We start from the raw sequence: 27,934 nt of genomic DNA, 5'->3' as shown, positions 1-27,934 counted from the left end.
TTTAGTTAAACTTTACTATTTCATCTGTAAATGAGGAACCATCTTAACGACCACAAACAAAAACGGATGGACTCCAATTTGTGAGGTTTTGACCGGAACAAGACTTGACTTGTTTCTGTTTGAACAAGTTACCGAACAGAGAGATCGATATCCTGGTTTATGATGCGGAAACAATTTGCTTCGCACTCAGCAAAGGACGCTATGAAGCATTGCGTATACCAGACTAGCTTCCTCCAGGCATCAAAATACTCACTACAACATCTCTTATCTATTCCACGCTTATATAACCAAACACTGTAGAGCCAGATTGTTTTAAAACTCGGTAATTATTGGACCGAGGGCTTGCTTGCACGCAGGCGTGAAAATCACGAGGACTACCAAGTCCTCACGAGGTAATCATCGGGAAATTACAAATGATGTCACGGGAGAAGACCGCTACCCAAAACCTTTCAGTAATGCGTTTATTCACGTAAGCGAAATGGATGCGACAAAACCACCATCACTTGGCTTTAACGCTTCGACAATTGATGTCAGAGACATAGTGAGTATTAAAACTATTTTTCTAAAATCTCAATGGTGGGAGGTTTACGCGAGTTTGCTTGAAAGAGCTACATAGGCCTATCAAGCCTTGAAGCCTGTCTGTTCAGTAATTTTAAGAAAAGATTAATCATGAATCCCAATTATGAAAAAATCAGTTAAAGTAATATACTCTTTGAAAATAAAGTGGATATAGTCGTCAAGGCAATGGTCGAAAGTGAATGTGGCATCGATGAAGGGAATTCCGTTTGTTCTTCTACAGTTGGGTTGAAATTGCAGATGCATTCCTGTTCAAAATGTGAAGGAAAGCTGATTGTAAATTTAAGTACATGTCAACTAGTAATGTATTTTTGTTATTTACAGGAAAAGATTTACAATGCCTACTTACTAGCCATAAGGTTGCAAAGAACTCAAAGCCATATGTTACCATTGGATAAGTGTAAAGAAAATGAAATAAATGACCTACCAATTTATTGGAACTGATGCGTATACCCAAATCTTACACAAATACTCAATGAATTCTCAACCCTCACACTGACAAAAGATATCAAGCAAGCCCTTTGCTATGTAGTTTTAGATCTACTCATTGCAAATTACACTATCATGGGCCTCAACTGTACTTTGAATGCACTCCATTGTATTCAAAAGTTGTAAGTCGTCAATTTTAGTGATAAACCACCTTACCATGAAGTGGAGTTAAATTTAACTGAGGAGTATGAAAAATGCTTGAAATCCGAGTGAGGAGTCGGGCTAATAACAGCTTGCTAAAAAGGTTGCGGTACTTTTGCCGGAATGTTGTTCCATGATTTGTCAAACTGGCATACATTGCGGCCAAGATCAAAATGCGGCACTTTACCTAAAAAAAGTACACACTTTTGTAAATAGGCACCTTTGAACCAGGGAACTGATGCTCTTTGTTAATACAGTAGGTAGTAACGCAAATTATTAGTAAATAATGGGAAAAACTGCTACATACATTTCAGTTAGAACTCAAAGTTAACAAAATATGTTCCTATTCTGATGACACAACATGACCCATCGTACATAACTTCTGACAGTGATCATTTTCCATAGAATCAAAACGAGGTAAAATAGATAGGAAATCCTAACCCTATAGCAGTTTACCAGGCATAACGTAGGGCTCGGTTTTGACAGTACGTGACGGGAAATATGCATACGGATTTGATGCTGCTAGATACTGGCGTTTGATGATGCTTGAATGCGCTTGGCCATCTATCGACTCCAACCTAGGTTCATGCCATTGTTGTTGTTGTTGTTGCTGGAGGTGATTACTACTGCTGAGATGTTTTTTAGCGCAACGGCGCTTCCTGGTTTGAATCAAATCCCTCCGCATTGTCAGAGGGCGCTGACGCTACAAAGTTAGAGAAAATGCATAATTTAGCTACTGTAACTGAACATACTATGATTTTTCCTTACTTCTGTCAACTTCAACCAATTTCTTTGACCTTTAAAAAAGTAGGAAACTTTTAATAAATTATATCTAAACAAACACTAGCGCAACAGTAACTTTTCAAAAGCAATCCATATGATTCCTGAATTTTGAATTTAGTGTTTACGAAGTCGCGGAAGTCGAACCTCATTTTAAGTAACATCTTGATTCCTACCTCTGAATGCTTAACAAAGGAGGAGCAAAATAAGTGTACATTCTGCTGGTAGGAGAATCGGTGATGATCCGCAATAGGACTATAACTGACCTCACCTTTAGCAACTACCTTAGTTCTGTGTTCTACAGCAAAGTTACCAACAACTAAGACGACACTGGTAGTGACTTATCTGGAAAAGTTTCCTTACAAAGTTGCCTACCGTACCTGCAGATAAACTCGCGATACCACCACGTCTTTACTAACAAGATAGAACCCAGATAGATATGGCTAAGTAGCAATGAGGTGAGAAAAAAGTTTCAAGGGGGAATGGAAGCAAAACCCTATTTCCACAAACCCATGTTAAATCTCATCCCTTATTACATGACTGCCTTTCAGCCAGTGTTCCCACGACTGGCCATGAACATGCTTGATGGCCGGTACATTTCCCCGCCCCAAAACCAGTTTCCATAAAGGAAGGAACTTTAGAAGCAGTAGAATTGCCAAGAGGGATCAGTGACGTTGCTGTCAGATATCGCCTCAGTTGAATGAAATTTTGATGACTGGCAAGGTTGGCTTGTTGGTATTTTGCTTACAGCACTGATTACATAGTGATGGCAGACGAGGAGTGTTTGCCAAGCGGGACTCCAAAAACGCTGCTCAAAAGAGGCTATTTAATGCATTAGTTGTTTGTTTAACTATCTCGTTTTTGTAAAAAGGCCACTTAGGTGCTCCGCCATCGTACCTTCTGCATTAGCCTCAAGCCCTACTGCATGTCGAATATGCATATTTTTGGGGGAAGTCTCGGAGTGCTATACCATGTCGTGGGACGACTTCAACTGTTTAATAGGTTGGATTTTAAGAAAGTGCTAATTTAAACTCCTAATTAGTTTTATGACTAAAATACCTAATTTACAAACTTTTTAACTCAGAAACGCTGAATTCCTCATGGATGATGGGAAAAATAACAGAGTAAAAATCCAGTAGAATTTAACTTGCCAATCTTACTCAAAGATAGTTAAAATAAAAAATATCTTAAAACTAAACCCATTATTAACGAACATCCCACTATTCTTCAGAGTAACTGTTAGGTCCAAATCACAATCCTCTTTATAAGGGTACGGTGACGTAATCATATAACCGAAATTAAATTGATCATACCAATTACTAATTTTGGCTTAGAGCGTTGAAACCGGGGTGCCTACAAATGAACCGTTCAACAATCCTGAATGCATCTGAAGCCGCAACTGTGACTTCGCGTATTATTCCCACACGCCTCTGGAGGGGAGACATCTGCCTCTCTTGCGATTTGTGCAGTGGTATGTCCCTGCGCATGCACGAATGCCCCCGCGTGTGGTCCGCTTTTTAACAGAAAACGACCGCTCAGCCATGTCCACATATGCCCCTTCCGTCCCTCCAGGCAGCATGATATACCGGACACACATCTGCTGACAACAGACGGGAGCACTTAAAATTCTGTTCCCACTCGTCCCACCAAAACAACACACCACCTCTGCATCGACTCCACCGTCTGACTGCTTAACAGACAGCAGTGCTCGATGAAGTGTAGGCAACCAAATATATTTAAAATTATTTTGAATGCTTAAAATGGAAATGTCTAAGTTGCCTCCGAAACCACAAAACTTATAATTGTTTATGGTACTGTGACAGCAGCAAAGTAGGGGAACACAAGTGTGAATTTCTAACTCAGTAGGTTGCAATAGCAGACACAAATGAGAAGGCACTAGGCATCTGATTATCGTTGAGTTATTTTGAAGGTAGTAAAGGATGATGGTAGACTCTGAAGGTAGTAGTGAGGATTTTGACTACGGTATGGACAACACCTCTACGCAACGTTCTTTTGTGACTGTAAAGCATTAAGGAAGTAGGACTGGATGTTTCATAACGTCTTATGTCAAGCGTATTTGAAGGACAATTGCGTTTTTGAATGCTTGCGCAAAGTAAATTTGCCTAAGGAGATGAGTAAATTAACACAAACAGAAGCAAGAAATTGAACAATATATTGAAAAAGCAAATCAGATGGAATTCCTGGATAATTAGTTTACTAAACTCAATACCTCTTGTGCTATAGTGACTTCTAACCAAAGATAAGCTTTGGAGAGGGGGCAGAACTTACCCCATGCATTTTACGATATAAGCCACAGGCGTTGCAAACGACGTCCCCTTCGGGAGCCCTGCGCCAGAGGGAGGTTTGAGAGGTCTTACAATTACTACAAATCGTGCCGCTCCTTGAGCTGGGATGCTGAAATTGTAACTCGGTCATAAAAAACGAGACGCTCAGTAGTCAAAACACCTAAAAAAGGTCGGATTAGACCTTGTTGTCAAAGCACTTGAACCAATATGATAGCGCGTCTGATGGCATCAGCTGAGCCTGGTGAGTAACTAGCTAGCAACAATGGGTGATTTAATTAGTTGCTCTAAAATAGTAAATGGACTATCTTTTCTGTCAATATAAAGTGCAAATGGAGGAATTAATAAAAAAACAAGCCAATGGAAGTGGCAAGGGGAAGTCGATTACCGCTAGGATGCGTTTGGGTCTCTTGACCGGTTGCACTATGCAGTCGCGGGTTGCGGTACCCGGAATGTTAGAAATGTTTGAGACTGGCGTGCTGACAGCAAGTTGGAAAAGTCTATTCTTACGGTATTGACAGTAACCACAGAGATAATTTCCAACACCATCATAAGTCCAGGCTCCTGAATTAATGCATCCGCAGTTAACACATTCCATTTTTCTTGAACACTGAGCTGAACCATTCAGTTGCCCTGTGAAATGCAGAAATAAATTCTAATGGAATTCAATGCTTCGAGAGAGAGATCGTCAGGTAATCTGGACGCATGCAGAACATTAGATTATGGGAATAACGGATAGACGTTTTACCATACGGATGCGTAACGAGGGATTCGCTTTATAGTAATCTTGCTAACATTTTACAAGCACCAATAAAAGCTATTTATTTTTTACGAATTATACGCTTAAAGAGAATTCCCGGTCTATTTCCTTATATTCATACTGTACCCATGGGACCACAAAGTATCTGGGAGATCAAAATGAACATTTGTAATTATGTATCGGAATTTAATTATGTATTGATCATAAGTTGACTCTAATTATCTTTAAAAGAGCTTCTAAATTTTACAAGGCCATCATCGGACCAGCAATCAGTAACTCTTATGGTATCGACCAGCTATCGATGTTTGAGTGATAGGTTTAGGCGAAAGTAAACAAAAATCACTGCTGAGAAGAAAACTGTCAGGCCTGCAATCGCTAAAATAATGGCGTTAGCAATCACTTTTTACAGAATCAGCGGGAGAGGGCCCCTAAAGCGTGTTTGAAAACTAGATTAAAGGCACCTACTAGTATGAAAATTGATAGCGCAACCACTTCTCTCTGGATTCAATAAATCCCAGCTCTAGAAGTAAAGTATGTTCCAGTCTTAAGGGAACCAAATTCGTGGTTAAGGAGCCAAATCCAGTGAGCGTGTAAAACGATAGACTTTTCGAATAGATTGATCCAGTTAGTTGGGATTTTAGAACATCTCATTGTTGGAAGGCTTTTAAGTATTCGATTGAAGATTTCTTTGAGTACAAGATGATAATGTGTGGTGACGCCACAGCGAGCTCATTTCAAGTGTTTTAATCGTCCTTAGCGATTGAAAAAGGTCTTGTTCAATGTCTTCATTCTGGTTCACTACTTGATTGGTATCGTCTCCTTCTACAATAATCCAAATTGAGCAGAAATGGTGATACTGTTTAATGACCCGATATTCCGAACTAACGTCGAGACTGGAACTTTAAAGCCCAAAAGATTTGTCAATTAATCACGAAAAAGACTTCCCTTGATAAAACGTCATTGCTGGGTAGTTATTCATTCGAAGTCTATAAAGTGCTTCTCCACTGCATAATCTCATTTCCTTTAATCGTGATTAAAAAAGACTCAATAAAGCAGTTGCAAACTGCTTTGGTAAAAATTAATTTTCATTTCGCTAGAACCGTCAACCGAGCATTAATTAGCACAAATGTTTAGCAATCTGCTTAAATTACTATGGATTTATTTTTGTCGGCAGGCTCACATAAACATAATCAACAGCGCTCACCATAACAGGAATTTCTGGAGATGCCGTCAGTTTGTTGATATCGTGAGTGGCTATAAGCATTAGCACGGCTCCATTCTTGTGGCGGAAGCACAATGCATGACTGATGGTGATTGCAATCCAAAGCAATTTGTGTTGTGAGTGCAGCTCCAAAAGGAGTGGTTTCCAGCCGATTTCCTCTGACAGGTAAAAATCCGCTTGAAACGACTGATGATTGCACCTTTCCTGACGCCAGTTGTGGAGAACAAAATGAGACACCTCTCGAAGCACTGGTGAACTGAAACCTAGTTCCCTTGACTGGTTCCAGAGCCAATCGCATTCCTAGTGGTGTAAAGTTCAGAATAAAGTGGTTCGCAGAATAAAAAACCAATTGAATTTATCTTGTCAAACGGTAGTCAGATAATCATTACTTCGATATTAACTAATAGAACGAGTGCAAAAACACCTAGTACCTAACATACAATACCAAGGCAAAATCAAAAAGACTAACTCATGCACCAAACTCCAAAATCCTAATGGGGTCTGTCCTTTGAATGAGGCCCCAGCTGTAGAAGTGGTTTGTGGTTCCTCAGACTAACCAATCAGCTTTGAGTCTGGCTGGTATTATGCCACATCCAATCATTATGTATCTAAGGTCCGATAAAGATCCTTGCCACAGTGCCGCATATTTCAAAAAATAAGCAAAAATTGGCCTTTTGTAGACCATTTTGCGTTAAGGATTTACTATGGCCGGAGAGATACAATAATGTAGACGATTGTGATTAGAGATCGTGGAACACAGGATTTGGGCCATAGTATTAAAAAGGTGACTGCATTTTTGCGACTATAACATCACCAAGGGGTGCCGCTTAGGACCGCTTGTGAGCTCGCTTGGTAGCATCTTTGGAGTTCTCATGCTTTCGATTTGGCAAAGCTTATTAATTGTTAATTCCCAGTTTGTGTAAAGATCATTATGGGTTTAATTTTGTGAAATCTAGCTAATGTGTGTCTATTTAGTAACAGAAATGAGTTAGTTTAGCAATTATGCCGGGATAAAATGCCAAGCAATCGCATATCTCATCTATCAATTGGAATTGATAAAAACCTATGACGTTATTTTATCCTTCCTCCCGTAGACATCATGACTCCTGTGGACTGCCTCCCATTTTCTCACTTAGATAATCAAATGCAGCCACCATGGGTACCAGTTATTGATGGTGAAACTTTTACATGGGCGATGAGACCAGGGCGATTGATCATTGAGAAGCGAAATCCCGATTCTGCCATTGAACAACCAGATTCTGGGGAACCAACTTGTAGATACACAAGTTGCTTACAAGAAAAGCTATCATAACAGTTAGCTAGAACCTCAAAACTGACTTTTCAGACTGTATCCAGCATGAATACGAGGACACCTGGACCTTAAATGTATGCATGGCGTCTGAGGAAATCCAAAGGCAATGGGTAAAGCCTTTAATACGTCTGTCTCTAAATCGATGTGCAGTTAAGTTTAAGGTGTCGGGTTTTCATTTGGCCGCCTTGTGAAGCTTCAATTCTTAAACAATTTTTTCACTCTTGTTTTCATTAAGTTTAAAATCTGTGATGTGTACTGCTGCTATCAGAATACTTTGGTGAATTGGAAGCAACCTAATCTAACTGGTGGTAACTTGATCATTTTCTAATCTGATCCTGGGGGCGCGTGCACCTCAATCTGTACGCCCGATATCAACTTAATTTTGGAGGGAACAGTCGAACATCTTCTGACTGCCATCTTTTTAGACCTTTCTGGAATTCCTTGAATCTGTAGACCCTTGCGCCGGAACCGAGGGAGGTTAACCGTGTGCTGACAAAGATAGTTTCGGTGACGTTCAACAATACAAGCACTTTCAAGAAATTGTCTCGTGATCTTACCACATTTATACTGTAAGATGCGTTTATAACAAACGTTTTATTTCAAATTTTATTATTTTGAGTTTGGCTTTCCTAAATAAGGCAACAGTAAACACTTCACATGTCACCAGATAAATTAATGTGCTAAAAATTATTTTCTGTAGTACAAATCGCTGCACTCGTACGCCTTCTATAAGTAGAAAAAGCCTTTTGGATGATTTTATTGTAACGTGCGTGGACAAGAAGGCTTTTAAGGTCCAACTTAGTCCATTACGTGGGAGAAACTGACGTAAAATTCTAGGAAGGACATGCTACCATCTGCAAGAACATGAATAAGGGAGATTGAGTGGAGGGCCAAAGCATCGTCAATTTCCCATGCATCGATGAAACAGCAGTAATAAAGAATGCACCAATTGGTGTCTTTCGGGTGTCTGTGAGAGGCTGGTTTAAGAGGGCAAACACGTCCTTGGGAAATTTGGAAAATCCCAAATTAAAATAACAAATGGTCTAACTTACTATCATTTTCCCTTAGGGCGAAACAGGACATTGCTTTGGTTTGGCACTTATATACTGTTTAATTAAATTCAAGGTTGTGCTCATTTTATTCTAAGGTGGATTCTCATATTTCAGACATGAGATTACAGCTTGTTTCTCAACGAAAGGAAGGAAAATCAAGCCATCAATTTTTCGTTTGTGATTAAAACTCTTAACTTTCATTTTTGCGTTTGAACATGAATACCACTGCTTATTTTTTAACACTTTACTAAGAAAGGATCTTTAGTCTTCAGCGAACCTTTCAAAATAAAGGTAAACGATGTAAAGTTGTCTTCCTTAAAGTATTAAATTAAAAGGTTATTTTATATTTTACGATTAAGGAGTTAGTGTAATAATTTGGTAACAGGTTTAACTCTTCGTTTTGGTTTTGTAGGGGCTCAAGGCTCCACCTTTGTACTTCCACTGGGAGGCAAGACTTCGAGCCATGCCGGTAGATCCCCTACAGTCCTTCTATACGTCGGAAGTACATTTCCTGCCCTAGTATTATGACCTCTTTCGTCTTTAGGAAAGACTTAAGGTGTTGCGTTGGTGGCAGAGGAAAGTGAACTTGATCCTATGAGAAAACTACCCTGATTTCTGTTACTGAATGCTGAACCTTAATGTGATGGAAGTAAGGCATACCCTGCAGATGAAAGAATCCGTGATGACCTCCAACGGGAGGTTTGGAAATGACATCTACCCCAGTCCTATGTTCTGGAGGAGCGCTATTAACAAATGGAGAGATACTAGCTCTAAAACATCTGAAAAGCTAGATACGGAGCTGCCTACGATACATGTATGAAGATATCAATGAGGTGGACTCATGATACTTCTCCCACCTCACTCTACCAGCTGGACAGAACCCGTGTAGATATATGGCTGGGCAGCACTGAAGTGCGAGCATAGTAGTAAGGAGGAAGAGACGTGAAATCTTATCATCACGGTAATGTTTTAAACTTCATCCTTTATTAATTGACTCTGTGTTTAGGCCAGCATTTTACGATTAGCGATGGATGTATATAATGGCCTGCACATTCTCTCTCCCTCAATCTAGTTTCCTAACAGGATGAAACACTAGATTCATTAGTATTGCCAGGAGGGATCAGGTAAGTTGCAGGCAGAAATCCTCTTAATTGCATGCTAAATAGATGATCGACGCGGTTGGTTCGTTGGTATTTTTTCACAGCGCCGATTACGTTGTGATAGCCGAAACGGAATGTTGACTAAGGGGAGCGATACAGACGAAGCTCAAAAGAGGAGAGGGGCCATGCAATGAGTTAATTGTTTGTTGAATTAGGTTTTGGGTTGGCGGGCACTAAGGGCTCCGCCTTTGTTCCTCCGATCATGCCGGTGGACCCCAGCCCCTCTGTACTCGGCAATACATACTCTGTTGTAGTATCATGCTTTCTTTTATCTTCATGACAAACTTAAAGCACTATATCAAGTCACATTGTTTAATTCGGTGCGTCTACAAAATTATTTATTATTTCTACAAATAAGGAAATGAAGTCACATTGAGTTTCAATAATTAGAATACAGTTCTTTCAAATCTTGCATTTAGTCGTGTGACTTTTTATTAACCGTATTTTTTCACTGTTCTTGTATCGTGGAGCCCAGTCCAAACCTTATGGTTTCTAGACCCTCCTATGTTAATTACTAATGTTTTTCTAGACCAGTATGTCTTGTTAAGCGTTTGAGGATAACTCATAGTACTTTGCTGGTAGTAGCAGTACGCAGGACCAATCCAAAAGAACAAAAGTATTGTTACTTTATTAGATGGGTGTCACGCTTAAACGATTTAGAAAAAGATATCTGTATCAGACGGCGAAAAAAGCATCAAAATCGCCTTTAGTTATAATAACTTTCAATCCTCAGGTTTTGCATTTTAGCTTGCAACGTTGCAAGACTCCATTCACACGTATAAAAAACATTTTTGATAAAATATTTACTACATTGACATTATAATTTTTCACTCGACTACCCAATATACCCTTCTTGATTTAGCTTTTACGCTTAAGCTTCCGCAAGGACGGACGATGTACGGAATGTGATCACTGTAAAATATTGCTTAAACCTTCAGAAACAATTTTTAACAGAGATCCCCAGAACGCTGTACCAACCGAGAATCAATATTTTAAGATTTAAAACATTGCCCCTATGACTTTATTCATCATATCATGGACATTTGTTTTGAAGTAGGTCATGCTTCCTAAGAAGTCAAGCAGAAAGCTGACCCTGGAGAGAACTAGAACAGCATTTAGGAGAAAGGACTCGTTCAGTGTAAAATGTTTTTTATTTTCATCTCTTCGGTCTCTGTAGTTGCCATTAATTTGGTGTCAAGCATTCTAATCATGCTTACTAATGATATAATCAATGCAAATTTTTTGTCACCAAGGGTGTGCAATGTTATGATACGTCTTTTTAAGAAACTCAAATTACTGACCACAAACATTTCCTCTCCACACACCAGAAAATGTGATTAAATGTATCAGCTAATCTATGTTCATTTTTATTTTATTAAGAGCCTACAAAAGAAAAAAATTAGAGAGAATCTTACACATTTAGAAGTGCAACACAGGACACGACCCAACAAGATAGAATTTGGTAAAATGTTTTGACAATAGCATTACAAAGCCGTCATTTTTTCAAATTTATGTGCAAAACATCAAGTCAAAGTGGCATAAGTGGTACATTTATCAGGTGACCAAAAAGTATCCGCAATTATTGGTAGAGTTGGCTACCATCACATGTAATATGAAGGGGCTTTTAAAATACACACGATTGCTAATATGCATTGTAGAGCAAGTGTTTACATCAGTCTATTTCTTCACTACAACGTATTGTTCCCTTTTTTTATCACTTTGATTCATCCCAAGTAAAATGTTAGTTGGGCCCGATGTGGTTCAAATTGGCCAGCCTTTCAAATTGTAAAATCTTTACAAACAATTTGCAAAATAGCGTCTGAAGAAGATGCAGTACGGGGTAGCAGAACGCACCGTTTAGAATCATACTGTTAAAAAAGCGATTCTCGCAATGTAATACCAAAAATGTAGCAAGTTCTGCAAAACCTTCCATTATTTGTACTCATTTTACGATATGCCATTCTATTCAGAATAACACTTAGGATTGAGTGTCAAGAAGACTTTCAGTAAGTGCTAGGACAACTGGAGATGAACCAGTTGTTTATAGATACGTCAACTAGGAAGAGAAGGAAAAGTTGTGGAGGCTGCTAAGCACAAGGAACCCACCCGCATACATTAACAGATGATAAACACTAAGCTTTAGTGGCTAACAATTCATTCAACTAACTGACTGGCTGAAGTAATGGCTTTTGTTAGCCAAAGTCTGTTAGGCTGACAATCACATCTTCCATCACCCCCCTACCCCATCCCTCCTCAAGTCTATGCTTTGAGTGTGCGTGTACATGGGGCGCTGCAGACGGAATTTTTTCTTTCGAAGCATCCAAGTCAAATCAGCTAATTGGAATAAGCTCCTAATCCTACTTTTACGGGAGGAAACAATGTAACACCTCATGTCCATACCGCTGCAAAGATTATTCCTGAATATTGTCCTTTAGAATGGGAGAGGGAAGTAATGAGAGCAATAGGGAGCGAATACGAGATTCAGCCTCTTCTGCTTTTTTACCGTTTGCATTCCCATGTTATCTCTTTGAACGATTATCACCTTTTCTTAGCACTATACAACCACAAACAATAAAGAGCTGAATTAACAGTTGGAAAGTCAAAGTGAAGTGAAAGCAGAGGTGAGCACATTTGTATTGTTTGATTCTAAAGGCCAAACCTTTTAGAAAAGTGAAAATAGTAGCAAGCTTGTATCCGACTGAGAGTAGGCAATGAATTGCAGTGGCAATTTTGTCAATAAATGAAATACTTAAAGAAGCTTCTTGTAATTATTTGATTTTTTACAAAATTAACCCTGGGAACTTGCTTGATTATCCTGTATGGCATTTTGCTTTCCATAGTGTCTGAAAAATACGCCGTACTAGTCAAGTTTTAGTAACAACATCAGCCTCCCATAATTTCGCGGAGCTTCTGTGACACTTTGTCACTTAACTTCACTGCTTTAGTTTCCAAAATCATTGGGTTGGAATCTGTTCAAAAAAATGATCATCCATTCACTTTATATGCTCAACACCTTGTTGTTGAGATTTTAACTAAAAAGTTCTGACTATTAGCACGTTTTCAGACTATACTTCTAAATATGAATAAAGGAGTATTTTTCCTACTCTATCATTAAGCTCACATAAGAAATCTTTTTATTGTTAAATCAAGCAGACACAAAGCAATTTAATTACTCACTGTGAATCCAGTTAGCAAGTGTTGTTCCCAACTCTATGTAGCTAAGTAATTTCATGTTTACCACTCGGGAAACAAATGTTTGTGCTATGAAATTGTCTAAAGGGGACACCGTTCACCACTTCTTGGTCCAAGCGTCAGCCCCGATAAGACACTCTCAGTAACGCACAGCACAGAAAAAGACCTAATTACATTCCATAACAAAGACGTTGGGAAAGGGGAGAAAGATGCGCACGGAGCACTTTTTACCGCCCTTTCTCCGCCTGCTAGTGGCGGTGAACCGTTTGTAGACTTTTTGCCATGATTAAATTTCATGGGATTAGAAGGCAAATGCCTACACTTTCTAATTGGTATGAAAGGGCAAATCACTACCTCTAAAACACATATTTGTCATTTGCCCTGAGTACAGACAAAAGGTTAAAGGGTTCGAACATTATTTAAATGATCTCTTTTTTGCCCGACTTTGACGTGCAATTGTGGTTCTATGAACACATTATTGAGCTAAAAAACCATTAAAACAAGTGATTTTAAATATAAAGAACGAATATATAGGTTCAATATCAATAAGCTTAAGTTCCTTTCCCTTTTTAACAATATCACATATACTGTAAATGGTTTATTGATCCCTGTCTTTGCTCAAGCTTTTGGTAATGTCAGTCTAATCTTTAAAAAGGAGTCTCAGAATCAACCTGTTCTCGTAATCTAATGCTTCTTAATAGGTGAGTGCACCCATTAAATAAAAATGTTTACCAAATCAGATACCTGTACCCTTTTTGAAATTATTGAAAAATAATAGTCAAAAAACCAGTAGAAATGATTTCAACCAGAAGATAGTATGTAGTAAAAAATACGATGGATCAACAAGTTGCATAGCAAAACTTGGCCATTAGTGGGAATAAATAGGCATTTTAAGTAAGATTCTAAATAGCACTTTTGATGATTCAGCCCACTCATAAACAGTGAAAAGTGACCGTACGATGGGGGTAAACTATACAGGCGCAAATCATTTGCTCTATTTTGATTTCTTTGTTAAGCATATAAATGGCTCATCCCTTCTACTTTATTTTTCATGTTGTCCTAACAAATCCTTACATTAGTTATTAAAACTATTTCAAAACCCTATTTTGCACCAGATTAGTTTCACGTGTGGAACTATTTGGGGATAAAAGATCATAGCAAAAGTCTTTTACGTCCTTTTCTACCATAAATATTGGTTTTTCACTGCTGTACGATAATTTAAGACGCAACTGTACACAAATTTAAGTGAAAAGAGGAAATATGAGAATGTGTTTATGAATAAGTTGAACTGATGTGGTCTACTACATAAACAATAGAGGCCACTATGGTGCTCTACGATACGCTCCATGATGTTTTCAGCACTTCAGACTCCCTTTGTCGCCTAACTAGCGTAAATACTCATAAACCTTCTTGTCAATTATTCTCTCACATACCGATGATTTCCAGCCACTTTTATAAGCCGAAAATAGGCATTTAAAGCGTCAGTTTGATAGAGGGAGCTGACCGTTGAACATACGGCACCAGCAGTTTGTTGCACTAGTGGGATAAAAAGCAGCAGATACACATCTCCAAAAATCCCACGAAAAATGCCAAACCCTCTTCCACCACTTAGCGATACTCATCTGTTTTGAGGTACATGTTTTTCAACCTCATCCTCCTCCACTAACTCCTTTCCCTGTGCTATTCTTGGAAACAGAAAACGCAAACAATCTTAGAACTTAATTGGCCAGAGGGAATCCAATTACCTGCACAACTAATAATTGCTTCCGGTATACCCACTAGCACTTTTGGTGTTTAACTTTTCCTTTCCATGTATAAGTCAGTGCCACTTACTGCTTACTGCTCAAGATGATGAGACATCCGTTAAATGGGGTAAGATTATTTGAGATAGCAGTAAGTGTCGTGGACCATCTAAATTTTTATTTGAAATGCAAAATATTTTTTAAATTGAATAAACCGTCCCTTTTAAAAAGGTATGAGCAGGAAATCTCACTTGTATTTCAACAAGTATGTTTAATTTTTACAATTAATCAAAAGGAGTCCAGCAAGATACATCTGGGATTTTGAAAGTAATACCTAGGGAACAGGGTAAACTAAATTTGTTAGTTGAATGCAGATTGAAAAGGCAAAGTAACAAATTTCGTAAAAGCTTAATGGAATTTCGAATTTTTCAACATTCACGTTGATGTTGTTTGTTTGTTGTGTAGGTGCCGAAAGTGAATTGGTTGATGATACGAAGACTAAAAAGGAAGTGTCTTAAAATACTTATTAAATTCAAAATGGAGAAAAACAAATTTGGAGGTACAGAGTTTTATATAGATAAACTGAGCTTAAAATTCAGCTAAGTATTTTACATACATATATGTAGGTATACATTCTTATGCGTATTTTTGATTACACTCGTTTGTAAAAATATGACTTTCAGAATTTTACAAAATGTAATCAGAAATGGTAAGAAATTATCACCTTATAAGAAGAGTATCTGCAAAAGAAAAATTGCGAAGTTTCTTCCTTTGAATGCTATTACTAAAGAATAATCGGACGGCGCACTTCTCTTTTCCCCTTGTAAATAAATTGCGCAAAATTAAGCTGCATAATAGAAATATGGGGAACATTACTTGGAGAGTCGTTTGGAATTGCGAGGAATAATCACCTCATTTCCAAAGCAAAAGGAAAGATGTAGTCTCTTCTTTTGTAATCAGTGTGTTTTATTGACTGTAGTTATACCAGAAATACAAAAATATTCATCTTCTAAAAATAGTCTGAGTGTCCTTACTTTTTTACGGTGTAATTTTACGAGCAAAATTTGCAGGATGGGCGAACTTAAGCGTGCACTGCCATTTAAGACAAGGTATAGGCATAATTTCTATTAAGACTATTTAGAGCAGATAATTTGTTCCATATATTTCCTTGCGCCATCATTGTTATCGCTTGCCTATGTAAGGAGCCCTTCCTATGGAAATTGATCAATATGCTTAAGCATTTTTTTTGGTGATGTTCCAAAAAATACCATATTCCTACATCAGTTCCAGGTCTGTATCGAAACTAGCGATAATCATCAAAAATGTTTTTCACTAAATGTTCCATCAAACACTTAAGAGTTGCCAATTTCGTGAATGATGCTTAATTAAAATAGATTATGAAAGAAGAGATATGAGAAATAGTTTTTGCATGACAGTTTGTGCTAAGATTTGCTAAAAGTTTTGGATTATTTGTAAACTCATTTGAGGAGTAAATGACAGATATATCGATCTCGGTAAATAAAGCTTATTTTTAAACGACTGTGTATTTTACGCAGATGACCTGAGGAAATGGCCGATTAAATCAAAAGCCTCCAAGCAGTAGGTCATTTCGACATGTGTTCAGATGCCTAATCGAGAAGGCGATGTTAGTGATGGTGGTGATGGTGCGGAAGACTGCAATCATTTTAGCACATGGAGGATTGGCAGAAGGATGTTAATTGCGTGTCGACTGACCCCCTCCAACTTGACCTTAGTAGTTATGGGGTGAATGTGCTTTGGAGACAAGGGGTCAGTAGAAGTAGGGAGGCCTGGGAAAATAACATTCAGCTGAATTTGATTAATTATTCACACGAAGATGTAAATACCACACGATATACCATGCTAACGGTTTAGTGTTTTAAGAGACGAAGCAGCATATTCAATTAATAAACACCTGAAAATGGCGATTAGACAATCCGCTGTGCTTCACAAAGCTTGTACTGTTGGCTTTGTCTGGTCGCTGACAGCGCGTCTGCTTCACGAGATGGATGTGGACCTTTGCGTGCGTGTGAATGCCACAAAAGTTTACGCAGACAACCATTAAACTTTGCCATACTGTCTCTAAAATTCTCATAGCTTATCATAGAGTACATCATAGATTCCCTATTTATTAAATCCAAAAAGTACACATTCGTAAATTACCATAATAAAAGAATCCCGGTGAACGACCTTAATGTACATTTGTCAATTTCATCGCTTTAAAGACCATTGAATTTAACGTTAGCCTTGTAATCTACTCTATATTTATATTTTTATTGTCTGGTTAAGGTTTTTGCATAAACTAAGGTATTGGTAGTTTTCAAATCGAAAAATTTATGATGGTTACCACTAGGGCGTAAATGGTGAAACTTGAAGTGGTAAAAGCATCTTATGATTTATTGTCGCTTTAAGCAGTTGGTGGTTTGGAAATAAGATGGTAGGCAATCGCATTTGGTCTGGTGAAGAGAGGTGATTGAAAGAAGGGAGATACACTAGACCTGACATTTTGTGGAGTTGTTTGTGACAGAAAGCATCGTATATGTTGGCAGCTCGCGTGAAGGTGAGACCTGTCCATCCTTCATAGTGTTTATACCCTCGTATATGTCAACTATAATTAACTGGCTTATTTTTCCTTCCAACCCACCACCTCCTCCTTTCCTTCCTTTTTTTCTAGAAGGAATTATAATGTGCAAAGTAGGTAGGAATGCGATTTTATTCCTTCTTACAGCCTATACTCAATAATTTAATTCCAAGCAATATTTGAGCAAGATTCCATAGGTTAATGCATGAGTTTTCCTTTTAGCATATAAAGTGGATGAGTTTTAATTATTTATCTTGATATTAGATCATCTCTGGATACAGTTGTCTCGGCTTTTTTAGGAGGAAATCGGTAGTTGTTCTTCTAACCATATACTTAAAATGGGTAAGCAAAAGCTATTGCTCCTGATAGTTTTATTTAAAATTGGACGCGGGTTGAATTTTTATCGTCGAAAAAAACAGGCTTTATTATTTACTGTTTTATTGTTAACTGTTCATTTATCTCTCGATTTTGGTAAAGGGGCCACTCTGGGCCTTCAATCTTGTACCTTCACTGGATGGGCTGGCCTAAGGGCCATGCCAGTAGTCCCGAACCCTACTATCTATCGGCAATACGTATTCTTCTCCAGTACTGTTTCTTCTCTTATCTTCAGGGAAGTTTCGGGGCATAAAAGGTCTAATAAACTGCGTTGCACGAGCAGAAAACTTATTTAATATTTATAAAAAACCATCAAAATTAGCTTATCTTACCCTATTATAGTTTACTGTAGTATACTTTTCTTCAATTTGCAATTGTCAAAAAACCCATTTCCTTCTTTGAATCTTGAGAATCACTTGCTAGTGTTAAAATTTGTTTTGAAGCTCAGTGACTATTTTTAACATAGAGGTATGTTTCGAGAACACATTTATAAAATTAACTACTAGATTTAAAGCTCATTTTGCCTGTCAAATAGATTGAAATGAAATGCATTACAATGCTGTACGAATCAGACTCCTGTTCGGGCCTCTCTGTAATTAAATAGTAAATCTCCGAAAATGATGAATGAAAGTTAAATTGGAAATTCGGTAAAGTTGACTAATACCCTGAGAATTAAGGCTAAATGAGATGAGACAAGCTAATTGTAACAGTGTCTTCACTAGCCTTCTTTACCTAGGTAGTCTTTAGGCTTTTCGGATGTTTGAAATTACCGACAAAGATGGCTCAATAAAACTATGAATAAATTAATAAAAATAATAAAGACATGGGCAAAAAGACTACAAAAAATAGAACAAACTATTTTTGTTTCGTTTGTTGCAAAAAGATGAGGTGATCTAGGTCACTAATAAAGTGAAAAAGACGACGGAAATCAATCTGCACAAGGGAAGTGATGCAGTTGGCAGTCAAATGAAGATGCTACAAGAGGTGATGGCAACTGAAAGCACGCGCATTGCGTGAGAAGGCTGGAGGAAGGGAACGTGTCGGCTTTCTGCAAGAGTGATGAATTGTTACGCTGCCAGACTTTTTCTCATTCTTTCATTCATCCCTCCGTCCTTTCGTTTGTCTGTACACCTCTCCTCTCTCTCTAGCTCTTACTCCTTCGTTTACTCGCTTTCACACTTGGCTGCTATGACAGATGCATTTACGCCTTTTGCCACTCTGTCTTCCTGGAACATCTTCATGTAATTTTTTTAACCTTAGCGCATTTTCACCACGATTTCGCTGGCCTTTGGCCTAGTAATCAGGTGTCATTTTGCGGCAATTGTTCCAACTCTACGTAACCTATCCTTTTAAACCACAATCAATCCTCCTAAAACAAATCTGTGAATTTATATGTCAAGATTAGGTTACATCTCATAGGGTAGAATCTGAAGTAGATCGGAAGACCACTGAGCTAAAGAGCTAGAAATTATTCCCAACTTGTAAATTTTGAAGCAGAACATTTCAAAAGTTTGTCAAAATATAACTAGCATAAGTGAAAAAGTTTTAATATAAGTGCATGCGTAAGTCGCTAAAACTTCAATAATAAAGTAGATCTGGTTAACGCCAATCTTGATGATGAAATTTTCATCAGCTTAAAAATTAAGAAGATATTGCATGTTTTATAAGCGTTCCTAAACGTGTTTGAGTTATTCCAAGTGGTGCTTCTTTTACATTGACATGTTCCCACGACAAGCAGACAATCGTGTTTATGCTTACCCACTGAACAGAAACCATTAACGTGTGAGTTATTAAATGGGAAGTCTAGCATCTGACGGTACAAAACAATGTACCTATTTCTTTATCAATCAGCAACGGATGAATGACAACAAAAAAAGATGTAGGCTGAAAGGTGCTAAATTTAGCAGCTTTTCTTATGTGGTGCGATGCAAATTAATCTTCGACAGGAAACTGAAGAAAAAATGAATCCTTTAAAGGTATGTGGCCTTTCCTTAAGCTGTAATAAAATTTTGCTTTGCAAAAATTTAGTAATATAAACCAGTTTTTATGTTTTGCAGTAACGGATTAATAAAAACATTGGCTTTTGCCATAAACGTGCCAACATATTGATATAGATTCATTAAAAACAATCTCCCGCATCTCGAAAATATTGAATCTAACTCCAATTATCCTTTATTGTATTTTTATTCCGTGTGTCCGAAATTCGCTTCTGTTATTTTAACGAATTTTCAAATATTCGCCGATTTTTATTTCCTGTATTTTCCCATTCCTGAACTGGGTTCGTTAGTATTTTGTTTATCTCTAGGATGATGTTGTCGTATTCCTTAAATTTCTATCGAGGTGTATTTGCAGATTAATCATTTGCATATACAAAAAAATTTAGTGTTTTGCACGTAAAAAGTAGTTACACTGGTAATGTTAAAGAATTCCGGTAATTTCGCATAGTCCGAAATTTAGAATGCTAAACGCATTGGCTTCTGAATGAGATGTCATTCTTACTTTCCATCTCTCAGGATTGACACATAAACAGTGGCTTGAGTAATATCTCAAAAAAATTATCAGCCACAAATAAACTTGACATATCAGCGTTGGCCCTAGGATTAGACATCTTTTCAGCAGCTGGAAGTGCTGAAAAAAGTAGCTTTGACTGCTGATAAGGATTTGGCTAAGCAAATCAACAGTATTCATGGAGTGTTCACTGTACCGATTTGTAAGTCATTAAATTTGCTTTTAATTGAATCCCTTTTCCTGCAGTGATAAAAACCCAGTAAGCGATATGCTCATAAATAATAAATTCTCATGAAACACTAAATGTAGTTAAATAATTACAAGTTGGCCTTAGTAGTAAGCACTGTCTTATCAGTCACAGATAATAGCTGTTTGAAGGAATGCATTTATCATCCTGTATTCTCCTGAACTCCTATAAAAGTAATAAAAATCCTCAGATCAGCATTTTAGCCTATTGGTTTTTCTCTTTTAAATTATTTGAAGGACTAAACTCGGTTTTAGGCCTTTATTTTCCTGTTAGGATAAGAGACATAAAGTAATGAAAACTGGGTATGAGAAAACCGGTTGAAAGCACCTATTTTCCTTTGATTTGAATAGTCTTAATGCTGGAAATTAATAGTGCGTAAAATTAATTCTCGATGTGGCTGAATCAAAGCTTACTTTCTTCTCTACTTGAAATTTAAGCTTACGTTTTGCCCAGTATTTTAATTGATGGATTTTGATTTATCTTGTTTGACTAGAAATACTGATTTGTTAAATCACACTAGGTATTTTTACTTTCAAGAAATAATTTAGTCTACGCCTACAGAAGCCAATCTCTCCATTGCTGTTAGAACTGCAATTCAAGTTGAAGCAGGGCTATACTGCAGACAAATTTACAGATTGCCTTTTTAGTTCAACTCACTTAACATTATAGCTCCTGTCATTCCCCTATTATTTGACACTTCCCAACTTATTTCGCAAAACCTTCCATAATTGTGTCTAACGATTTTCAGAAATATACGTAGTAATGCATTAATAATTAATTTACTTTTAGTTTTGGTTTCGCGGACACTCAAGGCTCCGTCTTTGTGCTTCTGCTGGATGACTTAGCCTCCGGGCGTGCAAATAGCTCTCCAGCCCTTCCATAAGTCGGTAATATATTTCCTGCACTGGTAATGAGTCCCCTTTCCTCTTCAGGGAAAACTCAGAGTGCTACGATATAAAGGATTATGCGATGTATTCTGGTATTTGTTGGATGTGAGTTTTGATTAACTAGGAAAACATAGCATTTGTAAAGTTATTGCAGTGCCCTAAAAGAGCTAAGCTACCTGAAAGGTTATTGTTTTCTAAAATCTCTCACGCAAAAACTGACTATAATCAGAGAGATTTTCTGTCGTAAATGCTGCTCATTTTATGCATATTTGTCTATAATACTAAGTGAATTTAATCGAGCAATTACGCTGGTACATCTACACGGAAAATATTGATGCAATGTAGTCATTACGATACTGTCAGTTTGAAGCCCTTCAGTTATTGTTCTTGCGGTTTTTCTGTCAATGATATTGCTCAATAAAGTGGTAGGTCTGAAACGATTCATACATGATATTCTACAGAGCCAGTAATAAAATTATATGCATGTGGTTTGATTAAGTGGTCTGGCTTTAATGAGAGGTTAAATGCAATGGCTTTTGAAAAAAAAGACCTACCTAATGCCTTTTCCTAACAAATCATAATTTTGTAAATATAAGTTGCAGTTTGACAGCTCAAATAACTACAAACTAAAATACCAAGTATGTGATATCATAATTTACTTCGATGCAAATCTGAATCTTAACATAAAATCCCCTATTCATGTTACCTCGGGTTTTGACAGGTGCTTTCTTTTGATTTATTATCTTAATTGTAAAAGTACCAAAAAATGGTAAAATGAGCGTCTGTTCGGCTTTTATATTTTGAAACAGTAAAAACCTCAAAAGCAGGACAAGAAGTTTTGCCAAATAGGTGGCAGTACCGCTGCGAGACTCTCAAGATATAAAATTTGCTATCGGACCGCGTTAATGGGGTGTTCATAATGACAGCAGGTTTTGAGTTAATTTATTTGGTCAGTTTAGGGAGACTTGTGTGCAACTTTAGGCGTGAGGAATTTCGAATCTCCTGTCCTTAAAGAAGGCGAACACACGTCCGTAGACAGGAAGATTGGCAAGCGGGTGGGCGGCCGGCTGGCCGGCCGGAGGGAAGGGTGTCCCATATCAGAGAAGCTTTCTAGGGGTGTGTTCGGATTCTACACTTCTACCTCTCCCTACAGTCTCTGAACTAGCGCCCGCGACTTGGTTATGTGGACTTTGATACACACTCCCGGTCACTAGGGCATTGGGCAGACTCTCCGTAGCACTGGACGCACACCAATCAGTTTAAAATTACATGGTAATGATTTTAGAAATTGTAGTGCCTAAGATTCCTGGAGTTGAACAACAGATGAAAAAAATTTTATGGTCAGCAATTTGAAGTCAAGACATAATGTAATTTATTTCATAATTTTTGACGGCATGTTTTTAGGCAGTACATTATAACAATAAATAAAAGCAATCAATGAATATTTTTAACATGAAATTCCTTTGGTGTACACCAAACTGTCACCAAAATATTTGGTGCAGCGATTGCAATATCATATCTAGATGTTTTCATTAAAATTCATTTCCTTTAATTAAATGTACCTATTTTAACAACTATGTGACTTTGCATTAACAAACAACTCGAAAAAATGACCGCGACCTGAAAATCCTAAAATTATCCAACCGTAGGCTTTACTTCGGATGTAGAACCAACGCGCCAAATTCTATTCATAGTCCACTATCTCTGTCTCCTGGAAAATATTCAGTGTCACTTTGAATAACTGGTCGGCTGGAAGACATCTGCACAGCATAAAGGAATTCATTTTAAAATTTGTTTATAAAGAGACCTACGGTGGCCTATGGTTTTCTACAAAACGCCGACTAGAGCCTGTCTAAATGCAAATTTGAGGTAATGGGGTCAAATGAGCCATTCTCAATGTAGTATAACTCACTTAAAATGTTTAGTGAGTACAACAAGGAGGAATCTTAGACACCTTTAAAAGTGCCAAATACTGCGGCGACGCTTTCTTATCTTGCTTTAAATACCCCAGTTAATAAATTTAGGGCTTAAAACTTGTCATTACCGCTTTACCTAAGTAAGCACATACTACCACTTTTCAGCCTTAAACAACTAAAGTATTGCTAAGTGAAGCAAATTTTATTTACATTTTATGAACAAAACTTTAGTAGATTTAAAATGGGTCATTTTAAACCATCAACAAAATATCAATTAATCAGCAACCTGTTATATATTCTAAAGTCAAATACTTACACGGTATCCTTTCCTTTAGTGTTCTTCAATGAAGTCAAATCTTCGCCAAGATTATGTTTTAATTTAGGAATGCAAAATGTCATATTTGATAGCGTATTATAAATTGCTCCCTTACAAAAAAGACTAAGAAGTGTTGACAAGTAAAAACAGCATCTGAAGAATAGAGAGTTTCACTCTGTGCTAGGCGCTATGGTGAGGTGAAAATATTGCAAAAATCCACCAATGGAACCCATTTAATTTGCAATTAAATGAGTCTATATTTCCTTTAGTTGTATAAAACTGTCGATCACTTTGTTTATATATAAAACACCTCTAGATTTCAATTATTTATGTACTATACCTACCATTATATTCCATAATGAATTGAAATTAGTTAATTCCGCTACTATGTCATCGTTTCAATAGATTACAGTCATAAGTACTCACAAATTGGGTAAAAACAGTAAAAAAAGATAGATTACTCAGAACAACAATTAATATATTGTACATCTTCTACTAACAAATAAAGAAATTGAGATGGAATTAGACAACCTGGATGAATGTCTTAGTTAGTGACTTAGCCATTGTTTTAATTTTCTGCCTTTACACCTCACCTTGACGAAAATTATGGAGCATTTATCACACACAATAATCTACAAATTAGAGTAACTGATATCCGCGACTTTTTTGCTTTTGCGTCAGCAAAGTAATGCTAATGTGTGTCGCATGATGCTACGGTGCATTTGTAAAAATGATAAATTAACTAATGAAATCAGATTCAACTTAACTATTTCTCACTCTTCACCTATCAACAGCCTGGCTTTTGGGCAGAAGGGTTACCCGATGAACAGACGTCACCGTAACTAGAAGCGTCCCTGTCATTCTCATCAAACCACCTGCCTCCAAAGTCCAAGAAAAACTGTGCAACTCCTACAAAAATTAACACCCCTTTCCTAGGCGTAAGTCACGCCAATTAATTTACAGTTAGTCGGGGGTGGAATGCTTTATCATTTTTTCGTCACTTTCTATAAACGGAATATTTTAGGTATGAAAAGTGGAGTTTACGTACAAGGGACAATATGAGAATTCTGGGTCTTATGAAATTAATAACAGTGTCTCTGCTGTCAATGGTTAATTTAATTTAAATATTCCTAATTTCAGCTGCTTCCTTACAAGACAGTACGCTTTATATGCTAAATACTACGCTCTACTGATAGTGCACACGGTAAAGTGAAGTTCATCAGAAGTGAAATTATGAAGGGTCAAAATACATTCACTTTATTCACAGATGAAATCAAAAGTCATGGACTATAGAAAAAATGATAGAATTACAGTTTACAGGTTTTAGTATCAGCGCCATTATATTCGTTTTCGATCATCTGTACAAAAAGGAAGAGGCGTTTGGAATGCCAGTGATCTTCTCAACTCCATGTTAAGAGTAGCCCATTTCGCTTTAATGAATGAGTGCATGTAATCTCATCAGGTACTTATATTTATTTATAAAAGTACATTATCCATACACGACCGAATTTAGATTCTAAAAAAAACCGGAACCTAGTAGATTGAAAGCAAAGTTGTGGCTATTAAATTAAAAACCACCGTAGGACACTCAAGAGTGTGTTCCCACAATTTTTCAAATCTGGGTTGTGTGAAACTTTAACCTACTAGAGGATTTTCTCCGGTTTTACAAAAGATCGCCTAGCAACTAAGAATAAATCTTTTCAGAGCGAAAACTAACCCAGATTCATAAAAATACTAAAAACTTTTGCACACAGTTGCCGTCTTTACTTCGTTCTTAGCCTAATTGTTACTTAATTAGTACAATAGAAATGGTTTTATACGGTTACATTTCAACAACTGCAGTTGCTCTGAGGTTAAAGAGATCAATATGGGCTTTCGAATCATAATGAGTCAAATTAAGTGTGAATCAGGTAAAAACTAGGCCGTCAATGATTTGGAAGCAAAATTAGGAGGTTATGATAAATCAAGTAGACCTCAATCAAAACCATTTAGTGGCCGTATAGTTATTCGTCGCCCCTGTATCACCGATTTTATCGTTCAGTTTGTGAAACTCCTGTTATTTGCAAATGTCTTTCAGCAGTGCTCAGTTATTAACTAAGAGGTATAAGTGAGCTATTCTTCATGTGGAACGGCAATGGTGAGCTTGGCTAGAGCTAAAATTACTCTTTTTCACCCAATGCACTTCCAGTAATGTTGGTGCTAAGAGTACATGAACATCGGTCGTGTTTACAATTTATTTCCGCCATATTAATCTTTTTCAATCATCCACCGAAAAGGGTGCTAAATTCAGTATTAGTACTTTTAAGTGACCGCATCAGTTGTCTTCTTCGTATCTGGAGAACATATATCAGGCATGCCAGTCTAGTCAGGTTGGTATAAATAGGTTCTTCAAAAAATGACCAAGATTTTTTTGAGATAGTTTTTACTGTTAATTTCATTTAGCAAATTCAAGGAAAATTTTGAAGAAACTAAGAGTTTTTGACCAAAATCTTGGAAGCCAATTTTTGTCAGGTTTCTGTAATTGTCATGTCGAAGTTCTTCTCCTCTCAATTTTACATTTAAATATGGCTTTCAGTTTCCAAAACAGACAACAAATTTCGACACAAACTCACACTAAAATGCCCAAAATTTGCTCTATATCAGAGAGGGGTGAGCTCGCAAAAGCGACATTTTTGACACTTCAACTTTGCATGAATCTTTAAAAAAAGTAAATAGACATGTTTAGCGCCACATGCTTTGTGGATTCTATCAGATAAGCCATTTTGGTTGCTAAAATTTTCTGTCTGAAAATTAATCAGCTCAGGAGGGTGTAGTAATTGGCGTCTGGTGGATTCCATGCTAAAGCAGATTAACATTATGGTAATTCAGAAAAATCTTTTGTTGTTTACCATTATGGCGCAAGACTATCTACTAAAAAATGGAAATCTATTAGAAACCGACTTATCAAACGCATTCTCGAGTTGTAAACATGATATCTGCACCTATTTAGCCAAGCGCAGATGGTGATAAATTCGATCTTCATTCCATCATTTATCATTCACTTTTGAAAATTAAAGAAGTACTTGAATCCAATGTGTATCATAAATGAATTCGCCGTGAAATAGTAGGAATCACCAAGATATTAATAGTTTCGTCAAAGAGCTTATTCATGTCAACTGTTTCAAATTGGGACGCAATTGTTCCCGTCAGGATTGACCCAAATTTTCTTATTCTCTTCTTAACTAGAACTTGTGGTAGCAAGTTAGTTATGGCTGGTACACCATTATCAAAACTGCTGTCCTTTAATCGTTTTGAAATATGCCAAAGCTGCAGATGGCTATGTAACTTCCACATTTGCCAGAATCACGAATTTTTCCCGCACAATGGCGATTAGTCTTATCAGAGGATAGCAAAAAACTGGACACTTTTCAAAAAGACATTCCCCGTATTCACTGCACCAGCACCAACAGTTGCTTTAGTAGACTTTTTCCACTCCATCACATAGGCGTAGAAGTGGAAGTCAACATATACAAATCTTATCTGACTCTCGCCAATACTATGTCAATTTCAACAAACTCCATCAAGTTATTGTACTGATAATATGAGCAACTGAGATGCTACTGAATAGCAATATTTTAAATTCTCTAGTATTTGGGTTTTAATTTTATTAGGAGATGCTGTTTTAAACATTCACCCCAATTTATGGGCAGCAAGAAAGGGGGAAGTCAGATTTCATAGTTAATTGTAAGTGAGGTTACTAAAATATCAAGGTACTAACAAATCAACAGTTCTGCTTTAACACCCTTATAGATTCTAATATGTTTTGCAGCGATATCGAAAGCGCTACCTGCAGTTATCTGTGTAGAATTTCATTTGGCATCGGTATTTAAGCTGATAATTACAATGGACATTATGGAAGACCAAACAAGCATTCAGATCACTATTTCGCATTCTGAACAAAATTTTTAAGTAAAAATCAAACTTTATTAAGTATTACAATTCATAAAAAATTATTCATATATTTTACCAATTTTTTCCGCTCAGCACATTGATATTGACCACCCACAGTTTTGACAAACATCTCGAAATTCTTATTTAGCCTTTCTCTCAGCTATACTATCCATCTTTCCTGAATTCTGGAGTTTTTACATAAACACTCAAATTTATACACACTTGACTCCCAATCCTTAAATTGAAACAACAAGTTAGCGAGAGAAATTGATAAGATTTCTCAGTGTCAATTGATAGTCTAAATGAAGTCAGACACCGTGACCAACAGCGCCAATGGCAGCAAATTTGTATTTTTACCATTGACTCTGTCAATCTCTGCTAGGATGCTTACATCATTATCGACCGCTCTCACCGACGAAATTTCTCA

At 37.1% G+C, this 27,934-nt stretch overlaps 2 protein-coding genes across 2 annotated transcripts; one reads left to right on the top strand and one right to left on the bottom strand. All coding sequences in view use genetic code 11, as the record gives it.

Annotated features, from left to right (window-relative positions):
* Window positions 1-1,648: 1,648 nt before the first annotated feature.
* On the bottom strand, window positions 1,649-7,516 carry EGR_02185 (hypothetical protein; the record flags this gene model as incomplete). Its single annotated transcript, XM_024491434.1, has 3 exons — window positions 1,649-1,909; window positions 6,254-6,571; window positions 7,460-7,516. 3 exons carry the CDS (start codon window positions 7,514-7,516, stop codon window positions 1,649-1,651), a joined length of 636 nt encoding a protein of 211 aa, XP_024354287.1.
* Window positions 7,517-19,628: 12,112 nt separating this feature from the next.
* EGR_02184 (hypothetical protein) lies at window positions 19,629-22,763 on the top strand (the record flags this gene model as incomplete). The annotated part of the gene is made up of 6 exons (XM_024491433.1): window positions 19,629-19,679; window positions 20,649-20,746; window positions 20,952-20,978; window positions 21,207-21,252; window positions 21,942-22,114; window positions 22,691-22,763. The coding sequence occupies 6 exons, from the start codon at window positions 19,629-19,631 to the stop codon at window positions 22,761-22,763; spliced, it is 468 nt and encodes a 155-aa protein (XP_024354286.1).
* Window positions 22,764-27,934: the final 5,171 nt, after the last annotated feature.

The sequence above is a fragment of the Echinococcus granulosus genome (assembly GCF_000524195.1).
Source record: "Echinococcus granulosus chromosome Unknown EG_S00009, whole genome shotgun sequence".
In the NCBI taxonomy this organism is placed as follows: Eukaryota; Metazoa; Platyhelminthes; class Cestoda; order Cyclophyllidea; family Taeniidae; genus Echinococcus; species Echinococcus granulosus.
Note: the sequence above shows the minus strand (reverse complement) of the source record. Positions and strands in the feature narration are given on the sequence as shown.